The sequence below is a fragment of the Festucalex cinctus genome, chromosome 18 (assembly GCF_051991245.1).
Source record: "Festucalex cinctus isolate MCC-2025b chromosome 18, RoL_Fcin_1.0, whole genome shotgun sequence".
In the NCBI taxonomy this organism is placed as follows: Eukaryota; Metazoa; Chordata; class Actinopteri; order Syngnathiformes; family Syngnathidae; genus Festucalex; species Festucalex cinctus.
This window is the reverse complement of record NC_135428.1, coordinates 10,392,013-10,417,593: the sequence shown is the minus strand read 5'-3', so window position 1 is coordinate 10,417,593 and position 25,581 is coordinate 10,392,013. Positions and strand designations below refer to the sequence as shown.

Here is a 25,581-nt window from a genome sequence, read left to right as displayed (position 1 = left end):
TATTATATATATACTTTAAAATGTTAATTATGTCATAATTAATAAAAATATATATTTTTAGCAGTATAATTTGGACTTTTTCAATAGGCAGCGCCGGGGCCCTCTTAGACTAAGTATGAACAGGAAGTAAACATAAGATAAGACGCCCCACTGATTGTTTTATTTTTTATTTTGCAAGAAACTATCTGACGCCAGTATCACAAGAAATGGATCGGTTTTCGTGGTCAAACGGCCTTTTGGAAATAAATGAGACTTTAGTAATACAGCAGCGTGGCGTCAGATTGTATGATGGCGACGACAAGGTATAATATTCCTACTCCGCATTCTACGTACATTCATGTCAGATTCAGTGTATGCGGAACTTGGTTTCTTGCACTGTTGTAGGCTAAACTAGATGTTGGAATTGCGTTGCTGAGCACCCATCGCCTGATTTGGAGGGACAGTAAAAACCATGTAAGGGCGCTGAGAAATTGCAAAGTGTAAACATAACAAAACATACACATATTTTCGTGTTCTGTCTCATTGGGACTTGTGAATGTCTGTTCTTTATCACAGGACTGCTGTATTTCCATACCATTGTCACAAATTTTATTTTTTGAGGAGCAGGCTGCAGGAATAGGGAAGAGGTGAGTAAAGTAGTATACTGCACATGTGTTTTGAAGTGTATGTGACCTTGCTGTTAAAGAGCATTGTATGTATTTGCATTCAATTCATATTTTGTTTAATGTATTGTTTTCATTTGTTGCAGTGCAAAAATTGTGATACACCTTCATCCAGCACCAGCCAACAAGGAGCAAGGTCCCTACCAACACAGCAAGTTTTCCTACATCAAACTCTCTTTTAAAGAACATGGACAGATTGAGGTAAATCCCACTTGTTTAAATTCTACACTTAATAAGTGTGCGCCGGGCGGGCACTTCAGAGACCCAACGATTGGTGTGGAAGCATTTAAAAAGCCAATTTTCCATAATATGTCTACTTTATGGTGCAATTTAATCTTTAGTTTTTCAGGAGGCTAAATGAGGAGATGACTCAGAAGAGATGGCAGAATACACCCGATTCCCAACGCGTCCCAACAGAAGTCGGATTACAGGTTTGTACACCCCTGTCATTTATTTCTGCCTTGGACTTTTGGATGGAGGAGTGAAAAGGCAATTTCGCAGGCCACTCCCCTTTTAAAACTTGTCCCACAGGATGGCAGTGTTGCATCCATTTCAGATGCAGACTTGTTTTGGAACCAGCCATATGGGTACTTTGCCACTTTGGTTTACATCCCCTCCAATCTAAATTACATTCATGCAAGCAGTATTTAACAGTATGGAACAATCACCACAAAAATACATTATAGTATTCTCTTGCTAAATTGCAGTTCTGATAATACGACTTTGCAGGTTTTCATTTGTGACCATAACTTCTACAACTGAAGTAAAATGTGTATTTTTTTTTCTTCTTTTAATTTGTTTCACACAAAAAAAACAGATACCATGAACATTAGAGCTGTCGCCCCCAAAATTCCTGCCACTTCACTCAAGACCATTCGGAAACTCAGAATGGTGCTCAAATGTGCCTTCAGTTATTCAGAGTGTTGGGGTGCAGGAGTGCATGTTGCCTCCAGCATCGCACAAGGATGACGGATTTTTTTTAAATTCTAAATGGCTTACCCTAACCAGAATCCTGCGTTGCATTGCATGTACACTCCTGGTGGAATAATGCGCTTTGTAAATTGTTGTGCAACCTGAAAGTTAGTTGTCATGGCTAACATTGCTTCTTCTTTGTCGTCATCGCCTTCATCTTCTTCTTTAGTCTTCTTCTATTTTAAAAGAAGAAGGCAAAGAAGATGCAACGGTAGTCATGGCAACTAACTTTCATTTTGAATAACAACTATTTATAAAGCGCATTAATCCACCAGGATTGTACCTTTGGCAACAATGCAATGCAAGATTGTGATTAAGGTAAACCATTTTAAAATAAGAAGTAAAACTTTAATGTGTGCTGCACTCACATTAATTTATAAATGCAGCCTATGATCAGCAGCTCGACATTTCTTATTGCTGTAAATATACGCATGTTTAGCTAGCCGCTAACTGCAATTTGTTCCTTGCTCTCGTGTATCCTTTGCTCTCAAAACGTTCACATTTTTTTTTCTTTTTCCTTCTCCATTGTGGTCTTGCAGGCAGGAAAGACGCGAGCAGTCGGGATTGTCGGCATTGAGCGGAAGATCGAGGAGAGGAGGAAAGAAACGGACAAAAACATCTCAGAGGTGTTTTAAAATAAGTTGGCTGACCATGTTCGGTCTATTGTCGTGGTGAAAGTAAAGAAAAATGCACTAGCAATTAATGAATCAACGATTTTGATATAAACATGCTTCTGAATTGTATCAATGGTGTGCCTTTTATTGTATTTTTTTAGGCCTTTGAGGATCTCAGTAAGCTGATGGTAAAGGTAAAGAACACGTGTATCTTTTTTCACTTTGTTTGTATGATATAAACAATTAGATTTATTTACTGGTTGATTACTATGTGTTCCCTCGCTGTAAAAACAGGCCAAAGAGATGGTCGAGCTGTCCAAATCTATAGCAAACAAGATAAAAGACAAGCAAGGGGACATAACCGAGGATGAGGTGACAACAAGAGCTCACCAAGTTGGATTCTTTCACATATGACACACAATAACGTGATTATTTCTACTTTGAAGACCATCCGCTTTAAGTCCTACCTGCTGAGCATGGGTATCGCCAACCCCGTCACCCGGGAAACGCATGGCTCAGGCACGCATTACCACATGCAGCTGGCTAAACAACTGGGAGATATGCTCCAGGCCCCTCTGGAAGTGAGCATGAGATACCACGCAGGCCGCCATCTTAAATCCCTTCTCAGTTTATCACACAACACCTTTCCGCTGTTTGATATGTTCTCAGGAGCGGGGAGGGATGATGGCGCTGTCCGAAGTGTACTGTCTGGTCAACCGGGCTCGAGGCATGGAGGTAATCCTATTGTCAAAAATCAATAAAAATACAACCAAAGTTGAATGGGTTTTTTTTTGTTTTTGTTTTTTTAAACAGCTTTTATCTCCAGAAGATTTATTGAATGCATGCAAGATGTTTGAGTCCTTGAAGCTCCCACTGAGGTGAGTTGTCTTAAAAATAAATAAATAAATAAATAAATCCTACCACACTGCCCACATAAGCTCAAAGTGGCACCCATAACCCTCTGAGCCTCGAGTCGCCCCTGGTCGACCTACACAGAAGACCCAGCCAGGCTTTTCCTGTCAGGCTTCCTGTTTTTGAAAATCTTGACCCCTTCCTGTCACTTCCTGGGATTTTGCACCAAGCTACACCTAATAGTCGTACATACTAGTCATTCACGTATATGGCAAAAGATGGAGAAAAAAAGATTGCAAAATCATTTTAATATGACACAATTTTTGCCTTGCGCAGGCTGCGTGTTTTTGATAGTGGCGTGATGGTGGTGCAGCTGCAGTCTCACAGCGAAGAGGAAATGATCGCCTCAGCGCTGGACAATGTGAGCGCCGCTGTTACAAACACTCCTACCATAACAAATAGGGGAAGAATTCATTTTTTAAACACCCTGTTTCTTGTCTCTTCTCAGGTGTCAGAAAAAGGTTCTTTAACAGCAGAGGAGTTTGCTAAACTGTTGGGTCTCTCTGTACTTTTGTCGAAGGAGCGGTAAGTGTTTTAATATGCAACTTGAGTGCAATGGAACCTTCCTTTTTGGGGGAAAAAAAAGACTCTGTGTTAGGCGGCCATCTGCCTTGACCGGTTGGATTGAGATAGAGAAAATGGGCAGAAAAAGAAGATAAATATATTATTAAGGAATTGCAGGAGGGATAAGAAAGTAAATTACAAGGGGGTGGAAATAGAGTTTGGTGACATACATGATCATGTAACTTTGTTGTTGTTGTTTTCTTTCTTTCTTTTTTCTTTTTTGGTCTTATGTGACACTTAAAGCCATAAGAAATGTTTTAGCAAAGATAAACATAATGACAAGAACACATAGACTGGACCAAGAACTGGGGTTGAATGCTAATGCTAGCTAGCTGCTAACACACTGTCCCTCAGCAAGCTAGCTAGCTACCATTTTTTTTGTTTCTATACCTGGACCAGGAACAAGGGTTGAATGCTAATGCTAGCTAGCTACTAAAACGTTACCCCCCCCAAGCAAGCTAGCTACCAATTTGTTTGTCCTATACAGTATGTTAGTTGTTATCAAAGGCAGAATGGCAACTAAATGACCCTTCAAAAGTTTTCAGGTCAATTTCCATTAATTTTTGTTCACTCTCTCTGTAATCTCTCCCACTTCCGTATTGCAGTTTGCTTCTGGCTGAGAAGATGGGCCACCTTTGTCGAGATGACTCCGTTGAGGGTTTGAGGTTCTACCCAAACCTCTTTTGAGGTTTTTGTATACATTCTCGATATACTGTATGTGTATCAGAACTTTCATTTAGCCTGACTCCTCTTTGTGCGCTCTCTGCTATCATAAGATGTTCAGAAGTATTGTTTGTTGTGTGTCCACTCGTTCTTTTTAAACCAAAGTGTACACAATTTAGCATGGTAATAGAATGCATATGAATGAATATGTAACAAATCATCTTGTAAATAAAATCCACCTTTGCCACTTTTATGAATGGCATATTTACTGCTGTGGGTCACTTTAACTTGTAATAGAAAGCTTCCTCTTTTCAAATGGTTCTCCAGAGGTAAAAATCAAAGTATGCAGTCCACACTGATTAGATTAGCCTGCCACGTGGTTTATGTGGCTCATTGAGGAAGGACAGATTATCCTGTGAGTTCTAAATGCACAAATGAACTTGTATAAGGTAAATTTATTTTCATTTTTTCATACGGTAGTGCAACTTGAATGAATGCACTAGCAAAGGATAATTTACATGAATGATTGTATTAGGCTACCTTTTCTTAAAGAGTTAAAAATAAAACTCTTATTTTCAGGTAGTATTATGACTTCATTTACATCTCACATAATATTGCACTTATTTGCACAAATTTACAGTTTGAGTGTGCTTTAATTCACTTTCTATCTGAACTTGTTATATGCGGAATTCAGTTAATGTTTACTGTACATGTTTAGTTTCCATTTTAAAGTAAAAATTAGTTGTTTTAGTAATGTGCAATACATGTTGATTGAATCATTAAGTGCCTCCCAAAACACACAACACACAGTGCAATATGAATGTTCAAACTGTGGATAATATCACATTTGTTTGCAATAATAAATGAAGACTTAATGAATAAAACTGGCTTGATGAACACTTTGAGCTATTACACTTTACTGCATGTTGGTCGTTATGTTTGTCCTTGGTGAGGACATTTTTTAGGGGCTTCTTGCATAGTGTAAAAAGTTTTAGAACCACTGATGTATAACATTTTTGTGCAGGCATTGTCTCTTATTAGACAAGCTCCTTATATAGAGTTTTTATGTCGTATTAATTTTGTTCAATAAAAGATAAGACAATTATGGATATTTTGAACCTCAGAATTTTTTTTAAATTTTATTTCCTAAACCATTTCCACATGCTGAAGTTGACGATAGGTATGGTGATGCATTAAGAAACGAGCATTAAAACAAAAGTAAAACAATGGTGAGCACGTGAGCTGTGTTGTCTGCCACTCTCACGACAGCAGCACACGACCACTGTCGACTTCTCCACACGCTGAAATAAATAACAGCGCAGTTTGGACATCATTCTTACTTAATTGGAGCGAAAACAAGGTGGGAAAAGCAGACTGATGTTGCCGAAATGAGGCTGGACGCGTGAGTAGTTTATTTTTTATGTACATTTTGTTATGTTTATGACGCATTGTTTTGCGCACACACAATTAGAAAGTGGGTATTTTTGTTCAAATGATTTTTACGACTAACGACCATTTGCTTCGAGTATGTTTCAATGAGAGTGCTTGTTGTGTATCAAAGTTGTTTTTTTTAAATTGTCAATTTGAGAACGATTGAAGCATAAAGATTAAACATAAGCAAAAATTCAACGTTCACAAACGAGTATTTTTTTTGTTTTGGTAAATTGGTGTTGTTTGTAAAGAAAAAGGCATATGGTTTCATTTAAAAACTAATAAAACAAGACAATAGGAACCGCAGGGCAAATATGTAAAAAAAATATATTGGGACAATCGACAATTCCACAGAAGCAAACATTTGCTTTTAATCTGGACAAAAATTTTACATTTATTTTATGGTACATTGTGAAATTATCTATCTATCTATCTATCTATCTATCTATCTATCTATCTATCTATCTATCTATCTATCTATCTATCTATCGTAATGATTCTCCATGTTTTTTTTAATGTTAATTGGTGTTGTAAGTTTCTGTTCTCATTGAGGAAGAGGAAAACTCCACAGTGATGTTTGCTTCCTTCCTGTTACTCAGGCTACACCTTGACATCCCCCAAGCAATTTTCTACTATGTTACGTGTAATGTTGTGTGTTGTTTTGTGATTTTTAGAGGTCAGCGATGGTAAAAGAAAGCGGCCATGAGGTGTAGACTGAAAAACGAGAAATCGGAATGCCACAAGCTGTCTCTCTGCTCTCTCTGTTGCTTGGGATCATGGGATATGGTATGCGTGATCACATTGTATACATCAGTGACTTTTTACATTTTTATTTAAATTTTAAATGTGCAATAATGCAATTGAATCATGAGAGCTATTTGTCCATATCACCTAAAAATGTGTATCTACGAAAAGGGGTAAATCATATTTGTGCTTGTCTTATAACTTGTTTAAATGTTTTTTTTACTTGAATAATTCTGAAAGGAGTACAGTAGCTCTTAACATGTATTACTCTGTCGTGATATCCTACTTTTATTCAATTGAGGACCTGAGTCAGTCAAAAGAACCATATAGTAAAGTTGTATTACAGAATAAAGTACAGGTATGTGATACAAAATTAAGTCAAATCGATAAATACTACGAGAATAACTTGTAACACCTTTCATGGACGTATCATTTCCCCGGTGAAGCTTTGGCAGGGCTCAACATCTGGCCCTCCTTCCACGTCGCCCTTAGCAACGCCAGCGTATTCGTGGACTTCAGCACCAAAACCAACAGCAGCCTCATCCGCCACCTGAGCCTCTCTCTGATCGACATGGACACCAACGCCTCCCTGCTGACCAGGACTCTGCCCGACAACCAGTCTGCCGGCAGGGTGGAGTTCAGCTGCTCCTGTTTCCTGTACGCCGGAACTTTCCGCTTCCTGCTGAGGCAGACCGGCATGGCGGTTGAGCCGCACTCAAATGGGACGGGGCGTTCGGAGAGTAGCGCGCGGTGGTGGAGTTCAGAACTGCAGGTGCAGTGGCCCACGTTTCACATTGCGGTTGAGAGGGTTGGAAACCACTCGGGAGCTTTTCAGGCAAGTAACCCCTCGAGATGAATGCGATAAATTTAAAGGGTGGAAGATGCTTATTTTATAAATCTGTCTATTCAGATTTATAGATCTATTTCGATCAATATATCGAAAAAATATCAATATCGCGATATTGGCCTATGCAGTATGCATATCGCAAACACATACAATAAGCTGTGATTGGCTGGCAAACCAGTACAGGGTGTCCCCCGCCTACTGCCCAGAGCCAGCTGAGATAGGCTCCAGCACCCCCCACGAGAAAAAATAATAATCCCCTCCTTACCCTCTCTTTTTATTTGGTTTCTACGCCCCTAGTTCCAAATGTGTTCCAACCCTAATAATTCAAATGCAAAACATAGTTGGAACACAGTGTACTTAAAACGTGCACCACCATCCAATAGTTGGACATATCAAGAGGTAATTACAATCAATTAAAGGGATACTTTACTTATTTAGCCCATTATAGCAATAAAAAGTCAATATTTTGTATATAATTAATTTGCTACTTTCATTATTATTCACATACAATTGGTACCTTTAAAAACACATTTTGCAACTTGCTGTCGACTGAAAATGACATCTCAAGGGCTCAGGTAACCAAACACAGCTCACCTGTTTTCAAGGTTTGGTGATGTGACATTCACAAGCTGAGCTGTGATTGGTTACCTGAGCCCTTGTGATGTCATTTTCAGTTGACAGCAAGTTGCAAAATGTGTTTTTAAAAGTACTAATAGTATGTGAAAAATAATGAAAATATCAATATTATTATAGGTAAAATATTAATGTTTGACTGCCAAAAATGGCTAATTAAGTAAAGTATCCCTTTAAGAATACATTGAGTTTGGTTATTTTGCCGTATGAAAAAAATTGAAGTCTTTCATTAGATAATAAAAATATCATTTCTAGGTATGTGTTAAATATCGTAATAATATCGATGTCGCTATATTCAGCAACTATATCGCATATTTTTCCAATATTGTGCAGCCCTAGTTGCTAGCATCAATGTTGTGCTAGTTATAATGCTTTAAAGCTGAAGTATGTAGTCTCACTTCCTCAGAGTATTTCCAAAAACGAAATGTTACCGGTTTGTTGACACTAAAGATAGGTCATCAATAATGTCACTTTTCTACCGACAATCAAGTGAGCAACATGCACCTTGTTGATAAATTCCTTTTCTCTCCAGATCGGAATATCCACCAATGAACACTTCCAGCCTTGCTCCAGCATCCTCGAACCCGCTCTGCTACTCGAAGTGAGCTACATGGAGTACAACCAGATCGGACGAAAAGGCATCAACAAGGTGCAAGCCCGCACGCAACATCCAATCCGACCTCTGCGTTCCCAGATGATCAAGCTTCCGTGTGCCTTCCCTTTCACCGACAAAGACTTCATACAAGTGTCCCTCCGCTCTCCCCATTCAGCGCAGGAGGTGAAGCGCTCCGGTCCTCTCTACCTGTCTCGCATCTTCCCCTATAAGCTGCGAGTGGAAAACGGCAATATCTATAGGAGTGGCTGTGAAGGGACTGTGAGCGTGAAGCTAGTAACGCCACCTTGCGCTCACATTGACGGGAAAGTGCTTCTGTATAAGGACGGCGTTGTTGGGAGAGGGGTCGGCGTCTCCTCTGGGGCGGGAGCAGGGGGTACGGCGGCGATGGGTTTCGGGCAAGAGGAGCCGTCCTCCCCCCCGTTGGCTTTCAACTGGCTCACGCAGGGGGAGAACGAGACGGAATTCAACTGCTCGGTTTTTTACCCGGGAAGGAGTAAGTACTGCTTCCGATTTGTGTTTAACTACAGCCGCTCGCCTAGTCCGGCTCAGAGCTGCCTGGTGGTGTACAGGAGCGAAGGTGAGCAGTGTGGCGTGACGACATACATGACTTTCTTGTAACATTTCTGTTCAGTTTTGTTCTTATGGATGACTGAAAGTGTTATTATTAATGATTTCAACGTGTATGATAATTCAAATGACTAATAATGTAGCAAATACCAATTGACTTTATGCTTGTGTTATTTCATTTAATCCACGGTCCCGTGTTAAATTAAATATAAATGTACGCCATCATTTAATTATTTTATTGTCATTAATTAACTAAAATTGTGATTCAATACACTTTTATTTAGTTTTTTTTTTTTAATTATTAGTTGTTTCATGGTATGAAGTTCCAAAAGTTCAAAAATAAATAAAAAAATTAATCGGTCATGAAGTCCTTAAGAAAATGAGTTGTTAATAAATTATCATTTGAATTAAATACATAAAAATGTAATTGATTCAAATTCCAATTCATTTTATTTCAAAATGTAAATATTTTACTGTTCAATTTAAAGAATACTTAAAGGCACAACTGAATAATTACTTGAATGTGTCAAAAATGTAAATATTTTACTTTAGAAATAATGTATTTAGAATGTAATTAATTAATTAGCATACAGATTCATTTCATGTTAAAATGTAAATATTTCTCTATTCAATTAATTACTTAATGATTACATAAAGAAATACATCACTGGTGCATCTACTTAAAGTGATACTTCACTTATTTAGCCCATTATAGCAATAAAAAGTTAATATTTTGTCTGTAATTAATTTGATACTTTCATTTTTTTTCCAAGTACAATTAGAAAATGACATCACAAGGGCTCAGGTAACCAATCATAGCTCACCTGTTTTCTAGGTTTGGTCATGTGACATTCACAAGCTGAGCTGTGATTGGTTACCTGAGCCCTTGTGATGTCATTTGCAGTCGACAGCAAGTTGCAAAATGTGTTTTTAAAGGTACTAATTGTACATGAAAAATAATGAAAATATCAAATTTATTATAGGCAAAATATGCCAAAAATGGCTAAATAAGTCAAGTATCCCTTGAAATGTGCCATTAACTACAAATGGAAATAAATACACAAATGAGAGATGTATCAATTAATTCTAATTGAAATTAAATTTAAAAAAAATGTCACACCAATTCATTTCATGTAGAAAAAGAAACCCACAGATCAATTTATTTCACAAGTAATTCCTTTAATGTGTCATTAATCAATTACAATTAGGATTAAATACACGTGCTTATTCATTAGATACTAATTCATTCTATTTAAAACCATATGTAAATATTTCACTGTTATTCCGTATATTTTGCTCATCCTTTTTCGTGAAGAATCTTGGGGGCCCTGGAAAGAGTGGAGTGCGTGCAGTGTGAGCTGTGGCGATGGCGTCAGGGAACGTGTGCGGGAGTGTTTGTCGCCCTCTGGTGTTCAAGGGAAGCAGTGCACTGGAATGGCGAAGAAACAGTCCCTCTGCTCCCTGGAAGACTGTGCAGGTCAGTCAGCCATTTACCCTGATGTTGATTAGATAAAAATCCTGCCAAACATACAAAACTTGTTTTGAAAATCGAAAGTAACGTTTGCTTTTGTTTCCCCAGCATTTCCAGCTCCTTCTCCATCTCTACCTACCGTGCCGGCTGGAGTTGGCCCTCGAGGTGGCAACATGGTGGTGATTGCCGGCATCTCCCTCTGCCTTGCCGTCATCCTGGCCACCGTCGTCATCACCGTGTGGGGGAAGCTCTGCCGCGCCCCTCGGTGCGGCTCCGTCCGCAGAGGCTCCGTGCCTTCCCCCGGCGGCCGCAAACTCTCCGACGAGGCCTCCATTTGCGGCAACAGCCTTCAGAGGCTGAGCCTGGCGGGCGTCGGTTCGACCCAGATCCACGGGCCTCTTCCTCAGACAACGGTGACGCCGCTCTCGCAGGATCCAGAGAGGCTGTCTCCCACCGGCCAGAAGGTCCTGCCTCCCATTTTTGGGTATGTACATGAATCAGGTCTTCAAACTGACCACATACACAAGAAACTGTTATTTTAATGTAAAATGTGTTATGTCTCCCGTACAGGTACCGCTTAGCTCAGCAGCAGTTAAAAGAAATGAAGAAGAAGGGCTTAAAAGAGGCAACTCAGCTCTACCACGTCTCCTCAAGCCCCGTTCACGATTCTTCAGTAGAGACCCCTGCTTCACCAACCAATCCCCACATTCCCTCACCCACCGCCTCCTCCTTTTCCGAACCGCCGTCGCAGGCTTCCAGGATCACGCCGGACCGACCGAGTCCTCGAGTAGACCTCGTCTTGGGTCCCCAAGGGTGTGGACATGCAAGCGGGGGGAGATCCAAGTGGCGAGACCGCACTGCCGATTGGGTGGAGATGGTGGAGAGGAGTGGCGTCGCGGGTCTCGCAGAGAGGCCGACGAGAAACGCGTATCAGAAGAATCCGAATTTCCGCAGGACCTCCAGTTTTACTGAGGCAAAAGCTCAGGTTTCATCGGCGGGGCACTACCGAGACAGGAGCATGACTCAGGTGAAGTCCACAGATTTAGTCAGGTCATTTCTGTTCTGTTGAATTATCCAGTTTTATTAATGGGTCCTAATATGATTTATTCATTATTTATAATGTATCGGTATTCATCTTTTTATGTCAGCAATGTGTAGTGACATGCAGAACCATATGTTTAGGGTTCTGCAAGCTGAAGCTCTGGAACCCTTTTCTATGTCTCCCCATGCATTTCTAAAAAAAAAAAAAAAAAAGTAGAAAATACATGTTTTTTTCATATTTATTTTTAGATAAATATTATACAATGAAGTAATGATTTATATTCAAAGTGAATGATTAAATAATCCAAAATTGTCAGAGTGCAATGATTTAAATTGTCAGAAAAAGGGAGATTAAGTTGTTGTTTTTTTAATTACCTAAAAATGTCCAAAAAGTGACCATAATATGTCCAAAAAAAGAAGAGAAAAAGCAGAAAATGACCATGAAATTGAGGAAAAAAAAAAAAAAAAGTAGTAAAGAAAACGTTGGAAAAGTAATCATAAAGCATGCAAAAACAAAAGAAAGCAGAAAATTACCATAAAATATCTTTGGAATTGCCAAAAAATATATATATTTATAATAATAATAATAATAATAATAATAATAATAAATATTAAAAAATAAAATAAAATTTAAAAAAAACAAAGGCAGAAATGAAAACATTTAAAAAATTAACTATTAAATATTAAATAAAAGAAATCCACATTACCATAAAATGTCCACAAAATTACAAAATATGTCACAAAATTAACAGCAAAAAAATGAAAAAATATTTATTAAAAATGGCTATAAAATGTCCAAAAGAAGAAGAGAGGCAGAAAATTACCATATGTCCATAAAATTACCAAAAAATGTCAGAAATTTGACAGAAAGGCAGAAAAGTCATGAAAGGGCATGAAAAAGAAAATATGAAAAAGGTGTCATTAGCTCTATTAACACTGTTTCCGCCATCACAATCTTCAAATATTTTGTGATTTATTTGGCCTAAAATGGCTTTTTTTTTTTTTTTTTTACAGTAAAGCTTGCTGACCCGTAGTGTAATATAAAATATGTTGCCTGGCTCTGTAAAGATTACGAAACATTAATTTTTGTCCTGTTCAGGTGGGATCTCGGACCCTTCCTGAAGGAAACTCGTGGACCAAAGAGAGACGAGAGAGGTCCCCGTTTAGCTCCTACCCCATTCCAGAGCACGACACCCCAAAGTGGACCCAATCTAGACCCCAGTGGAATCCCTCCATACAGAATTCCATTCCCTCTCATGCTAATCAAGTCAAACACACGGGAACCAGCACCTCGCCGATACCAGTGGACCACAGCGGCGCTGGTGAGAGCGAGGCGGGAAGCAGAGCTCACCAGGGAATCTCGGGGATCGGCGGCCCGGTCACGAGTCCTGCCTGTCAGCACGGCGTCAACCTGAGTGTGGAACGGGCCGAGCAGAACTGGAACCGCCGCGGTCCATCGCCTATCCAGAGGAACATGCTGGCGCGGAAACTAAAGGAGGCTCAGTCCTGCTCCAGCGTCAGAGGACGTCAGCGCAGCTCCACCTTCAGCGTGGCGCCTTCCGAAAACAGGAGAGAACATGGCCGCCCGCGTCCTGGTTCTGGATGCTACGTCGGCACTGAAAGCTCTGCGTATATCCTGAGTGAGGCGGAGCAACAGATGCTGGAGCTTTAACCTATTGTCTGTTATTTACTCACCTAAAGTAATACTTTGGCATCAACTATGTTGTGATTCAGATTTATTGATCCCTAAAAGAGCAATTCCGCCAGTCACCACCCGTCCAAGAAACAGAAGGGGAAGCCTGGTGGGTCGTCTTTCAGCGCCCCAGCTTTCTTAGATGAAAAAGAAACAGAGGGGAAAATGAGGCTCAAAAGCTGATCGTTCAAGGGATACTTGACTAATTTAGCCGTTTTCATCAGTAAAAAAAATATATCGACTGAAAATGACATCACAAGTGCTCAGGAAACAGGCAATGACCAATCACGGCTCGCCTGTTTTCTGGGTTTGGTTAAGTGACGTTAACAAACCGAGCCATGATTGGTCGTTAGCCTCGTTACCTGTTTCCTGAGCATTCATGATGTCGTCTTCAGTCGACAAAATTAGTTTTTAAAGATATTAATTCCATCCATTTTCCTCAAAAGAGTCGTGGGGGTGCTGGAGCCTATGAGATTTTAATTGGACATGGAAAATAAAGAAGTTAGCACATTAATTATAGACAAAATATTATCTTCTTACTGTTGGGAATTGCTAAATGAGTCAAGTATTCCTTTAAAGGGGGGCACAGTATGAACCTGGAAAAAAACCTCATAACACACAGCAACGCCATTTTGTGGCATCTTGGTGGCAAGGAACAATGTTGAAGTGTTTTAGAGGATTTTTTATTTTTTTTTTGTGATTAATAATTTGACATCATTTTACATTTTCAATGAATTTACAAATTTATCCTATTTTGCATTTGATGTGTTTCGTCTTTGTATGTCAACCACAGTTTTTAAATATTTTTTTGCCACTGTTTTCAAGAAAATTAAACATTGCTCTTCCACACAAATCCCCTTTTATGGATGTCAAAATACAATTGTTGTTTTATTATGAGTCACATCACATACATTTGTGGTATTGATTGATTAGTTGTAATGATAAAAGATGGTGATATCCAACTATCAGAATAATAAAACTGTAGTCCGTCACCAACGTTTACGGCATGTTTGACGTTGCTGGTGTATTTAACCTTCCCCGCCACCGCTGCCCATGGCGTCCAAGAAAAGCAGAGGGCGGACCTTCATGGTGGTGTGTCTGAGGGAGTACCAAAGGCCCCGCCAAGTGCCCCACACGATGCCGTTATCAAACTGGCCCTTGTACTCCCCTTTGCGGTAGAACTTCCCATTCAGGTTGGCAACATGGCATCTGTTGGCGGAAAGGGAAAATTACTAACCATAGCGCCAACTAGTGTTGAGGAGGACTTACTCCATGTGTGTCAAAGATCAATATCGGTATAGTTTCACAAGTCCCACCTGTTGTACCACCAACCCGCGTTGTTCTCCTGAGCACAGCTGCCTTGAATGTAGCGGTCATTGTCCTGTTCATGACAACGTATTTAACCCTTTATACGAGAAAAACAATACTTGGTACTACTAATACTACTGACCTGATCCCTAGTGCTAAACTGCATGCCACCGAGGCCCGCGGACCACTGCTCCACCATGCCCCGTCCACCTGCCAGAGCATCCCCAGCTTTCCCGCTGTACAACCCGTACTGTAGCCGGTAGCGATCCTATTTTGAAATCAAGACATTCACAGTGCATGACATGAAAATATTACAGTTGCAAGTGAGTACAAGTAGAATTGTGTTGCATACAGCTTCATTAGTGATCCGGAAGTTCTCATAGTAGGCATGACTTCTCTGTCCCACCCAGTCCATTAAGTCTATCTTCACCAGATTTTTACCTGTGGACACAAGTATGGAAAAAATATAAATCTACATGAGTTTTGCTTTTCAATTAAAATAATAGAATTAGGGGTGTCAAAAATGTAAAGTTCCTTTCACGCCACTAATTCTATAACACGCGATTCCAGTTGCAACGCAGCAGACACGTCCACGTCAAAATTTAGCAGTAAATAAATTTCATAATAAAGCATATATTTGTGGAGACCGGGGTCAAGTTGTATTTTACAATTTTAAAAATGTGCAGAAAGTTATGTCATGTTAAAGATTAGATTGCTCTTAATATAAAAAGAAAAATGCACTGAGCTGTCACCAATGTCTTACAAATGCAATTATGCCATCTAGTGGCGGAAAAACGACCTCAACACAAAACAATTTTAACTCAATTTTGTGAATTGTGAAATTAATGTTATCAATGATAGGGCTGCACGATATTGGAAAATTGATAAGCCATATGCGATATAGTTGCTGATTATAGCAATATCGATATTATTGCGATATTTAACATGTACCTAAGGAAATGACATTTTTTCTGATCTAATGAAAGAATGACATTTTTCATACAGCAAAATAAGCAAACTCATATTTTTTTAGTGAATTAATTGTAATTACATATCGATAATGTTCAACTATTGGATAGTGGTGTACATTTTAGTTAGTGGCTGACTGGTCAAATTCAAATAAAAGCATAAAATTCCATATGAGACTTATTGCATGTATTTGCGATATGCATATTGCATGGGCCAATATCACGATATCGATATTTTTTCAATATATTGTGCAGCCCTAATCAATTATCAATCTATTAGTTTAATATTTTTTCCATTTTTATGTTAACAAGTGTTTACATTTTATTGTACATTTACAACAGATGTAAAATTTGTGATTAATTATGAATTAACTATTGACGTCATGTGATTAATTACGATTCAAAATTTTAATGGCCTGACACCCCCAAATAGAACATTTGTTGTAGCCTACTATACAAATCATATTAAGATGCACCAGTATCCATATATAAACAATTTTGATATTGCTTACCGTTGGAAAGTAGAGAATAGATGTTCTCATTTCCCAACCAAAACTCGTCATTCCACAGTTTGAAGTCGCCAAAACCATCTCTATAATCCACCCAGTCTCTATGAAGAGACACACTCATTAACTCATTCACTGCCAGTTCAAGAAAAAAAAAAATCTTTGACGTCTAAAGCCGTCTATGGCAATGAATGTGTTAATATAAACAAGATGAGTTCATATCATCTTTATGAATAGAACACCTGTCAAAGTCAACTTTTCCATTGCGCCTCCTCTGGAACACCGTCCACCCTCCACCGTCGTCCATGTCGCAGTAGACCAAAACTGGCTCCTGGTGGATTTTGGGTCTGATGCGGTAAAACCCGCTGGGTGGTCTCATTCTGTCGAACAGCTCAGAACAATCTAATATCATAACAAAAGAGAATTATTTTGAATATCTGGATCAATTCTGTGAGTGGGTGCAAACCTCGGTCGTGGACAATCAGGCTTCCTGCTGGTGGCAGACTCGTCATCAGGGTCGTGTTGGAACTTTGCGACGTCATGCTGCCGTTGTTAGGGCCCGATAGAGTTGGAGCAGGTGAAATCGGGCGAAAGAATTTATGCCTCTGCAAGTGTTCCACCTGCCAAGCTCCTATTAGGAGTTTGTTTTCCAGTCGTTTTATGCTGCGCTTGAGAGCTGCAACATCTGGACTGCATCCCTTTGATTGTAAACACAAAAATGACTGAAAATCCAGGTAAGATATAGTAAGATAAAATAGAGCACCTACCGAAAACTGGTTCAATGATGAAGTCTCGGTTGGGGAAACCAGCAAAAACAACATCAACACTGTGAAGGAATTCCTGCAAGTCTAAAATGATTGAAAACATTGCACTTACACATATTTGATCACTTGCTAAATAAAAATATATTATGTACCTGCATTTTGAAGCTTTCCTTTTGTTGTCTCCCGGCTGTGTGCTCTGCAGTCAGTATTTATTTCAAGCTGGGTTGGGTTGGTTCTGCATGGTCCACATTAAAAGAAAGACGTTGCCAACCCAAGTTTCGCTTTTTTTTTCATCCCTCTATCAAACAGTCCAGCTTTCGGGAAGAGTAGCTGACGTCATTCCTTTCATTCCAGGAATACTAGTTGCATTCTTTTTTAGTTAACATGTTTATCTTTATATGACTCCTAAATTGTTACTGTTAAAAGACCATTAATGGACAATTTAGAACAGGGGTCAACAAATCTGGTCCTCAAGGGCCCCTTCTGCACGTTTTAGATGTTTCCCTCGTCTAGCACACCTGCTTCAAATGATCAGCTCACCAGCAAGCTCTGCAGAATCCTGATAATGATCGTTATCATTTGAATCAGGCGTGTTGGAGGACGGAAACATCTAAAGATGCAGGATAGGGGCCCTCGAGGACTGGAGTTGGTGACCCCTGGTTTAGAGTCGTGTGGTTAACCTTGCAAATCCTGCACGGGAATGTTGCAGCTGTGAGGCAGAAATATTACCCGAAAAAAACCTAATAAATAAATAAATAAATAAATAAATAAATGCCATTATTGCCCTACCAACTGGGCACACCAGCCAATAAAAAAAAAAAAAACATAAGCGAAAATAAGAATAATCTGCCAAATAAACAATAATATAAAGACTAAATAAATCAATAAAATTATCAACCTACCAACTGGGCACACCAAAATAAAAAAAGTTAATTAACATAACTGAAAATATATAAATGAATAAATAAATAAAGGACTCATATCATTATTGACCAACTGGGCACACCAGCCTAATAATAATAATAATAATAATAATAATAATAATAATAATGAGTGAAAATAAGATTAATCTGCCAATTTCTAAACAATGGAATAATGAGCAAACATTTCAATAAATAAATAAAATAGTAAGCAAATAAATAAATAAATAAATAAATAAGATTATCAACTTAACTGGTCAGACTTACCAATAATTAAACAAATAAATAATCAATTAAATAAATAAACATAATCAAATACATTATTCTGCAAAGTAGTAAACAAATGAATAGTAGATAAATACATACATACAACTGCCTATGAGTAAAACAAATACAGAGAAATACAATTACAGAAATCTGAGAATATTTACTGCGGAGAAGCTAAAATTCCGAGGATTTGGACATTTAAAAATTAAACAACATCTCTAAATTATTAATTGATTATCAAAAAAAGTCAATAGTCTAATAATTTATGAGTTGTCGATTTATTGTTGCACCTATTTATAAAAATAAGTGAATAAATAATACAAACTAAACTAAAAATGAAAAAAAAAAACTGCTGCCAATAATTAAATGAATGCATGAATACATGCATACATCGTTCATCATCAACCAACCACTTAAGGCACATCTTAATAAAACATAAACAAAACAAAACGAAACAAAACATAAAGGTTTCTGCCAATAAAATGAATCCAAACGTGCTTTAAAATCGGACAGACATTTTGTTCCTTGCATTTGCTATCCTTGCCATGTTCAAAACAATTTCTTTCTTTTTTTTGTACTTTTGTGCAGTAATGAAAAGCAGATGTGGCAAAGAGGAGGAGGAAAAGGAGGTGGCTTAACTTTTGCAACAGCGAGAGACGAGGAAAAAAAAAAAAAAAAAACATCCAGGAAGTCCCAAACACAGAAAACCGCTACGTTAGCACAAAAAAAGGAGGAGTGGATGAGTAGAACACAAAGCATCCGTTTAACCTTTGAACCGTCTTCCTTTTACTCCACGACGAGTCACAAGACCAATTCCCGGTGATTCTCCCGAATGTCATTGCCAACGGTAAGCCAGGGGACACTTGAACGTTCTTCCACAGAGGAACCGGAGGGACTTGCACTCGCGTTCTGCATGGTTTGTGCGCATTTTCTTCCTGCTAATTAACCTCATTGACAGCCTCGCTGTGCTAATTGCGCGCGGTTTTCTGCACCCACGAATTCCACCTTGCGAGTTTATTTGCAAACATCTTTGCACGCTGCTATTTGTCTCGTCTAGAAACTTCAGGACCACAACACAACTTTCTTAAAGTCATGACCACGGTCCACTTCGACCCGGGTTCGGATTGGGGTGTGAATGGGTGAGGATTGAAAAAAATAAATAAAAAATAGACAAAACACATGACTTCCTTTAGGGAAAGATTAACCTGTGCATGTGTGCTTTTTTTTTTTTTTTCTTACTGCATGGTTTAATGTTTGAGCCGTTTTATGCGTCACTTATTTTTCAATCAATTGTGTTGTTTTATGACTTAGAAGTGTAGCAAGGATGAATGATGCCAAAGTGGAGATTGACAACGGGCGAGATGATGGAATGGAACCAGACACTATGTACCAGTGAGTATTTTTTGTTTTCCTCCTCATTTTTCAGGAACAGTCCGATATTTAGTCATCAATGAACTTAACATGCATGTAAGAAATTGTATGCAATCCGCTGCTACTAGCTTTATTCATTAAGTATTCTGATCCATATTTGTATTGTTCTTATTTTCCAGCAATATCCGGAAGAAGATTGCCCCCTTTGTTATGTCTTTTGGTTTCCGGTCAGTATCTTTCAGAATTTTTATCAACAATATCGTCTTATTTTGAAACATAACCTTCCATATTATCCCCCGCAAAGTGTTTTTGGAGTGGTACTGATCCTTGTTGACATTGTGCTGGTCATCGTGGACATTTCCCTGCCAGCCAGGAGCAGAGAAGTTGGCAATTCTCTGGAGACCGTGTCCCTTGTGATCTCCTTCTTCTTCCTGGTTGATGTTCTCCTCAGGGTCTATGTGGAAGGGTAAGAAGAAAATCCAAAGTGTGCTGTGATTGGCTGTAAAAGAGGAAGTAATGAAGGAGGAAGTGAAATGACCTCCTGTGAAAGGAATGTTTTTAAATGGACATTGTGACATGATCACATTTATTTATTTCTTTGTGTGTGCCTTTGTTTAAGGTTTAAAGTTTACTTTGGCTCCAAGCTGAACATCGTTGACGCTTGCGTCGTGGTGGTCACGTTGGTGGTCACAATGAGCTACACCTTCACTGACCTGTCCGGCGCCAGCCTCATTCCCAGGTACTCGCTACAGTGCGGCCGTAAAGTATTTCCGAATTGATTCGAAAGGTCCAATAAAATTCCGCAAGCAAGACTTAACGGACACTTTATTAGGTACACCTGCATGAGACCCAATATAAATGTTTTGAATCATGAGAGGTACTAAAGAGGAAGTCAGTCTTAAACTTTTTAATATGTTTTATTTGACCTCTGATTAATATGACATTTGTGGAATATGCGTTAAGCAGCGAAAATCCAACCGTTTTTATCCATCTCAGGGGGCGGCCATTTTGCCACTTGCTGTCAACTGAAGATGACATCACAGTTGCTCAGCGCCCAGGCAACAACCAGGCAAAGCTCACCTGTTTACTGAAGCTGAGTTATGATTGGTTGTTACCTGAGCAACATTGATGTCATTTGCACTTGACAGCTAGTGGCAAAATGGCCACTTTCTGATTATTATTATTATCATCATCATCAAGAATTTTGGGGGGTTTGACTTGCCTTTAACATATTTACCCTTTGATCATAGAAATGTAATATTTTTTCTTTTTCCATTCATTATTATTATTATCATCATCATCATCATTATTACGTGACTGCTGAATAACTTTTTGCTTCAACTTGGTGTCACTACAGAATTTTTTTTTTGCTGAAAGAGCCTGAGCTGTTGGTAGCCCATGAAAGATAAAAAAAAAATCACGCACACACAAAATGCCCATGGCAAACAGTGGGGGCATCACTAACATTAAACTTTAATGTCAATATTATATAAAATATATAATATATTATCCAGAGTCCAGGGGTCCATAAATGGCCCCCGGGCCCACAAGTTTAAGACCACTGCTATAAAGTGTGTTAGATCTCATGGCTGTGTTGTGCGGGGGTACCTAACTCATTTGCTCCCAAAAACGTATAAATTAGTTTGTTTTGTTTTTTTTACGTATTTATACGTTTTTTTATTTTATTTATTTTATTTTTTTATTTGTATGCTTTATTTATTTGTATGCTGGAGCATACAGAAGGCTTTGATGCAGCCTCTCAACTGCAAAGAATGGTTGCAGCAATGGTAGTTATTACCTAAACGGCCAGCAGGTGGCAGCAGAGCAAAGGAGATCAACCTAAGGCCATGTTGGAAAACAAGCTCAATTACTCACAATTCTAAATAGATTTGTGAAAATTGATTGATCTTAGCTATATTCTAATGCTAATAGCTGCAAAACAGAAACTGAAATATACTTTTTTTTTTTTTTTTTTCCTGGTGAAAGAAGACTAATATTTTTTTTTTATGTTTTTTTTAGCAATATAACACAATATTCTGTGGGCCTTGCAAAATCAGTCAAAATCCAGTAAAACAGCCGGGAGTGAATGCGATTCCTTCTGTGAAAATGGCTGGGAGTGAATTTAATAAAGTGTCTGAAGACTGATTATTTTGTAATTAATGTGCATATTTGAACTGAAGTCAGTACTTGTGAGATCACGACATCATTTGCAATAACTTTCAGTGTTGTTCATTTTCTTAATCACGCCATTTTATTGTCACTTCCTCCCCAGGGTGGTTTCCTTTCTGCGTTTCTTGAGAATTATCATCCTGGTGAGGCTGTTCAGGCTGGCAGCTCAAAAGAAAGAGTTGGAGAAGGTCACGAGGAGGATGGTAATACTCGCGCCTGCCGCTGTGTACACATCGTACTAGATTGACGTTGACAGATCAACTTGTGTCCCTTTCTGTCAGGTGTCTGAGAACAAGCGGCGCTACCAGAAGGACGGCTTCGACCTGGACCTCACCTATGTCACAGGTAGAAACGGCATAGCGTGACGGTAGCATGTTGTCATCATTTTTTTTCTGAAGGGATTTTTCTTGTCCAGAACGTGTCATTGCCATGTCTTTCCCTTCATCTGGGAAGCAGTCCTTCTACAGGAACCCAATCAAGGTAAACTACACAATTATTGCCAAAAGAACAGAAAATAATGTCATGTATTTCGCACATTTTAATAAAATCTGCCATTATTCTCGTTGTGCTTGTCTTGTTTACGTCCAGGAGGTGGCTCGGTTCCTTGACACCAAACACGACGGCCATTACAGAGTTTACAACCTTTGCAGTAAGTCAGCTGAGCTACTTGTAGTCAAAATAAAGGTTCTAATAATAAAGTCCGTGCAAATGCAGTATTAAATCTACTTGTATAATTATAAGAAAAGAAAAAATCAACTATGAATCAAATGTAATTTTTTGTTGTTGTTGTTTTGGTAGGTGAGAAAGGGTACGACCCCAAATTTTTCCACTACAGGGTTGAACGGGTGTTCATCGATGACCACAATGTTCCTTCTTTAGAGTGAGTTCCTCACTGGATAAAGTATGATTCAAAATGGCAGTATTGCACCATATTATCACTGTTGCGCGGAAATGTCCGCTTGCAAATTTGGTCAATTTAATATTTTTTGCATTTCACGTCATATTGGTTAGTTTCCTACATTTTTTTTTTTTTTTTTTTAACGAATTATTGACCAATCTAAAGAGTTGAAATGGCTTGTTGTCTTTGACAATATACAATAATAATAGCTAAAAAAATATGCTCTTTTTTTTTTTTTTATTATTATGATTTTTTGGGGGGCTCGATTATGAAAGAAATATTAATCACGATTAATTTGGTTATAATTGAAATGACAAGACAATCATTAGTTTTTTGGTACAAAAGAAAAATGTTTAAACATGTAAAATACATATATTAAGCCAAATACATATCTTTGAAACACTATAATTATTATCCTTTTGGCCCAAACAAGATTTATTAAATTAGTAATTATAAAATAAATAAAAAAAGGTGCAAATATTTACATTTAAACAACTCAAAATTAGTAGTAATAATCTTTTAATTTTTGTTTACTATTATGCCAATTTTGTGGAGTATAATAATTGAAATTGTAATTAAATTTCGATTAATTGCACAGCCCTAATTTTTGGAGATGTGAGGATTATTCTGCCTGACAACAGCAATTTATGCAGGAGGTCAATGTTGAAAAATGATACATAAAGCTGGTCCCACCCACTTTTTGATGACATATCCATAAAATGATTATCTAATGTTAAGATGCTCCGCCCACATATGTCATAGGCACACATTCTGACTGGTGCTTATTTGGATGAAAATAGATGCTTCAAAACAAAATGGTGGACTTTTTATGTGCAGCCAGTCATGATAGAAATATACACGGATTTTTTTTTTTTTTTTTTTTCTTTTTCTTTTTTTCTTTTTTTTTGAGAACCCTAAACAATGCATTCATTTTGACCAGGATTGCAATAATTGCAAAAAAACAAAAACCAAGAATGACCTTTTCCACAGTCATTTATCAGAAAAATAATAATAAACATTGAATCCAAGAGGGGCTTTACACCATTTAGTAATGCCACACATTGTTCAGCAAGATTCTTTCCAATTTTACATTAAAACCACTGAATAAAACTAACATAAATCACAAAAATTCGCACGGGTTAAAAGGACGGTGAAATGATATCAAATTGTTCGGCCTCTACCGAATGATGATGTATTTTTAATATTATTTGTATATTTCAGGGACATGCTGAAATACACGGCTAGCGTGAGGGAGTGGATGTCAGCTGATCCCCAGAACGTCATCGCTATTCACTGCAAGGGAGGGAAAGGTTCTTCCTTTTATTTTGCAAGGCAACCATCTCTTATTTTGTGGCCATGTACATAAACGCTGATTTTGACTGTTTGTATCAGGTCGTACTGGCACTCTGGTGTGCACGTGGCTTATTGATAGCGACCAGTTTGAGAGCGCACAGGTGAGGCGGACTTTGATGTCTTCATCCAGTGACAGATTTTCATTTTATTTTATTTTGTCTAATAGGACAGTCTGGATTATTTTGGTGAGAGGAGGACGGATAAAAGTCGAAGCTCCAAATTTCAAGGAGTGGAGACGCCCTCACAGGTTGGAAGATGCCCGCACAGGTTTTTCGATTTAAAAAAACAAAAAAAAAACATTTTTTTTTATCTTGACTACAGAGCAGGTATGTGGGCTATTACGAGACCATGAAAACTAAATTCAACAGACAGCTTCCTCCTCCAAAGACCCTCAGAATCAAGAGTATCCGCATCCACTCCATAGCAGGTCCAACTTCAACATTCCGCACGTACGCAAATATCATGAAGACTTTTGAGAGGTACAAATGATGTGATTGTTCCCGTCATCAGGTGTGGGCAGAGGTAACGGCAGCGACTTGAAGGTGAAGATCATCGTCAGGAAAGAGGTCGTTTTTCAGTGCGTGTGCGCCACACAGGAGAACTGCACCGTAAGTCCTCTGAAGTGGGATCACTCGAAAGTGGCCTGGAGACTCACCTGCGGCCGTTTTGGTTTTAGGTGTTTCCCGACGTGGGCGCCAATGCAGCTATCATTAGCCTCCAGGATGGACCCGAGGTTCAAGGAGATATTAAGGTCATGTTTGAGTCCACCGCTGTGAGTGTTTTACACGTTGAAATCACATGTAAACAATACTTTATTCGATATTAATGATCACAATATATTTGAAGTCATTTTTCAAACTCCTCTTCCTCAGGGTATTCCGAAAGGATATGAAGATGTCCCCTTCTACTTCTGGTTCAATACCTCCTTCATATCAGATAACAAGTATGAACATCCTCACCTCTCAAAATCATATTTCTGATTTGTTTTCACTGTAAAAGTGTCTCACTGTTGTGTGATGATTTCTCCGCAGGCTGTTTTTACCCAGAGAGGAACTGGACAACCCTCACAAATCCAAAATGTGGGATTTGTACAAGGAGGACTTTGGCATCACCATGTCTTTCTCGGATGTCTAATATTGTTATTGTAAAAATAAATTACCTTTAGCAATTATGATGAACTATACAAAGGAGCTCTTTTTTTTTCTTTTTCCAGTAGTTGTGGGAATGCTGGAAGTATCCCACGTTATTCGGATTTTTATTCTCACTTTTTTGCCGAGAAACAACTTCCACATAAATACTTGATTTACACCGATCAAATTTCAACTTGCTTCAAAAATTCAAACAATTTCTGGGGTATATATCGTCTGATTTCACATTACTTACAGTACTCACACAATTTGATGTTAAATAACTTTTCCCTCATTCATTTCAATGGTACTGACATTGAACTTTTTCAAAGTCCCACTTTCCACGCCCACTTCCATACATGCAACTTATCATTACCAGCTCAGTTCTTTGTATTCATTTATCTTTTAACTTCAATTAAAACTTTGTAGTTTTCACAAAATGTATCTTTCAGTTTACTTCATAAGCATTCAGCATTCCCACACAATTTCTCCAGAAATTG

General features: G+C 38.4%; 3 protein-coding genes across 6 annotated transcripts; 2 read left to right on the top strand and 1 right to left on the bottom strand.

The window, feature by feature from the left end:
* Nucleotides 1-89: 89 nt before the first annotated feature.
* Nucleotides 90-4,655, top strand: vps36 (vacuolar protein sorting 36 homolog). The gene is made up of 14 exons (XM_077505051.1): nucleotides 90-302; nucleotides 385-453; nucleotides 556-626; nucleotides 749-863; nucleotides 1,004-1,093; nucleotides 2,174-2,260; nucleotides 2,410-2,442; nucleotides 2,543-2,620; nucleotides 2,695-2,829; nucleotides 2,918-2,983; nucleotides 3,062-3,126; nucleotides 3,437-3,521; nucleotides 3,609-3,685; nucleotides 4,330-4,655. Exons 1-14 carry the CDS (start codon nucleotides 207-209, stop codon nucleotides 4,409-4,411), a joined length of 1,149 nt encoding a protein of 382 aa, XP_077361177.1. The 5' UTR covers nucleotides 90-206; the 3' UTR covers nucleotides 4,412-4,655.
* Nucleotides 4,656-5,658: 1,003 nt separating this feature from the next.
* On the top strand, nucleotides 5,659-25,125 carry tpte (transmembrane phosphatase with tensin homology). The gene is made up of 28 exons (XM_077505842.1): nucleotides 5,659-5,789; nucleotides 6,493-6,604; nucleotides 7,009-7,397; nucleotides 8,575-9,235; nucleotides 10,541-10,702; nucleotides 10,805-11,180; nucleotides 11,267-11,723; nucleotides 12,837-13,396; nucleotides 16,450-16,567; nucleotides 18,938-19,010; nucleotides 19,221-19,302; nucleotides 19,475-19,555; nucleotides 19,714-19,761; nucleotides 19,839-20,000; nucleotides 20,154-20,273; nucleotides 21,807-21,906; nucleotides 21,985-22,048; nucleotides 22,119-22,183; nucleotides 22,292-22,352; nucleotides 22,502-22,583; nucleotides 23,823-23,911; nucleotides 23,994-24,055; nucleotides 24,121-24,201; nucleotides 24,276-24,381; nucleotides 24,465-24,562; nucleotides 24,631-24,726; nucleotides 24,827-24,897; nucleotides 24,986-25,125. The coding sequence occupies exons 2-28, from the start codon at nucleotides 6,553-6,555 to the stop codon at nucleotides 25,086-25,088; spliced, it is 4,419 nt and encodes a 1,472-aa protein (XP_077361968.1). The 5' UTR covers nucleotides 5,659-5,789; nucleotides 6,493-6,552; the 3' UTR covers nucleotides 25,089-25,125.
* fgl1b (fibrinogen like 1B) lies at nucleotides 13,653-19,072 on the bottom strand. 4 transcript variants are annotated; one of them, XM_077505325.1, is made up of 10 exons: nucleotides 18,803-19,072; nucleotides 17,129-17,211; nucleotides 16,980-17,060; nucleotides 16,679-16,910; nucleotides 16,455-16,614; nucleotides 16,219-16,316; nucleotides 15,091-15,179; nucleotides 14,881-15,006; nucleotides 14,747-14,811; nucleotides 13,653-14,639 (listed from the first exon to the last, which is right to left on the bottom strand). In XM_077505325.1, exons 2-10 carry the CDS (start codon nucleotides 17,132-17,134, stop codon nucleotides 14,459-14,461), a joined length of 1,038 nt encoding a protein of 345 aa, XP_077361451.1. In that variant the 5' UTR covers nucleotides 17,135-17,211; nucleotides 18,803-19,072; the 3' UTR covers nucleotides 13,653-14,458. The 4 variants fall into 4 exon arrangements, with proteins under 4 accessions (XP_077361451.1, XP_077361452.1, XP_077361450.1 ...); XM_077505326.1 differs by having other exon boundaries at nucleotides 16,980-17,003; XM_077505324.1 differs by lacking the exon at nucleotides 18,803-19,072 and having other exon boundaries at nucleotides 13,653-13,896; nucleotides 14,428-14,639; nucleotides 17,129-17,261.
* Nucleotides 25,126-25,581: the final 456 nt, after the last annotated feature.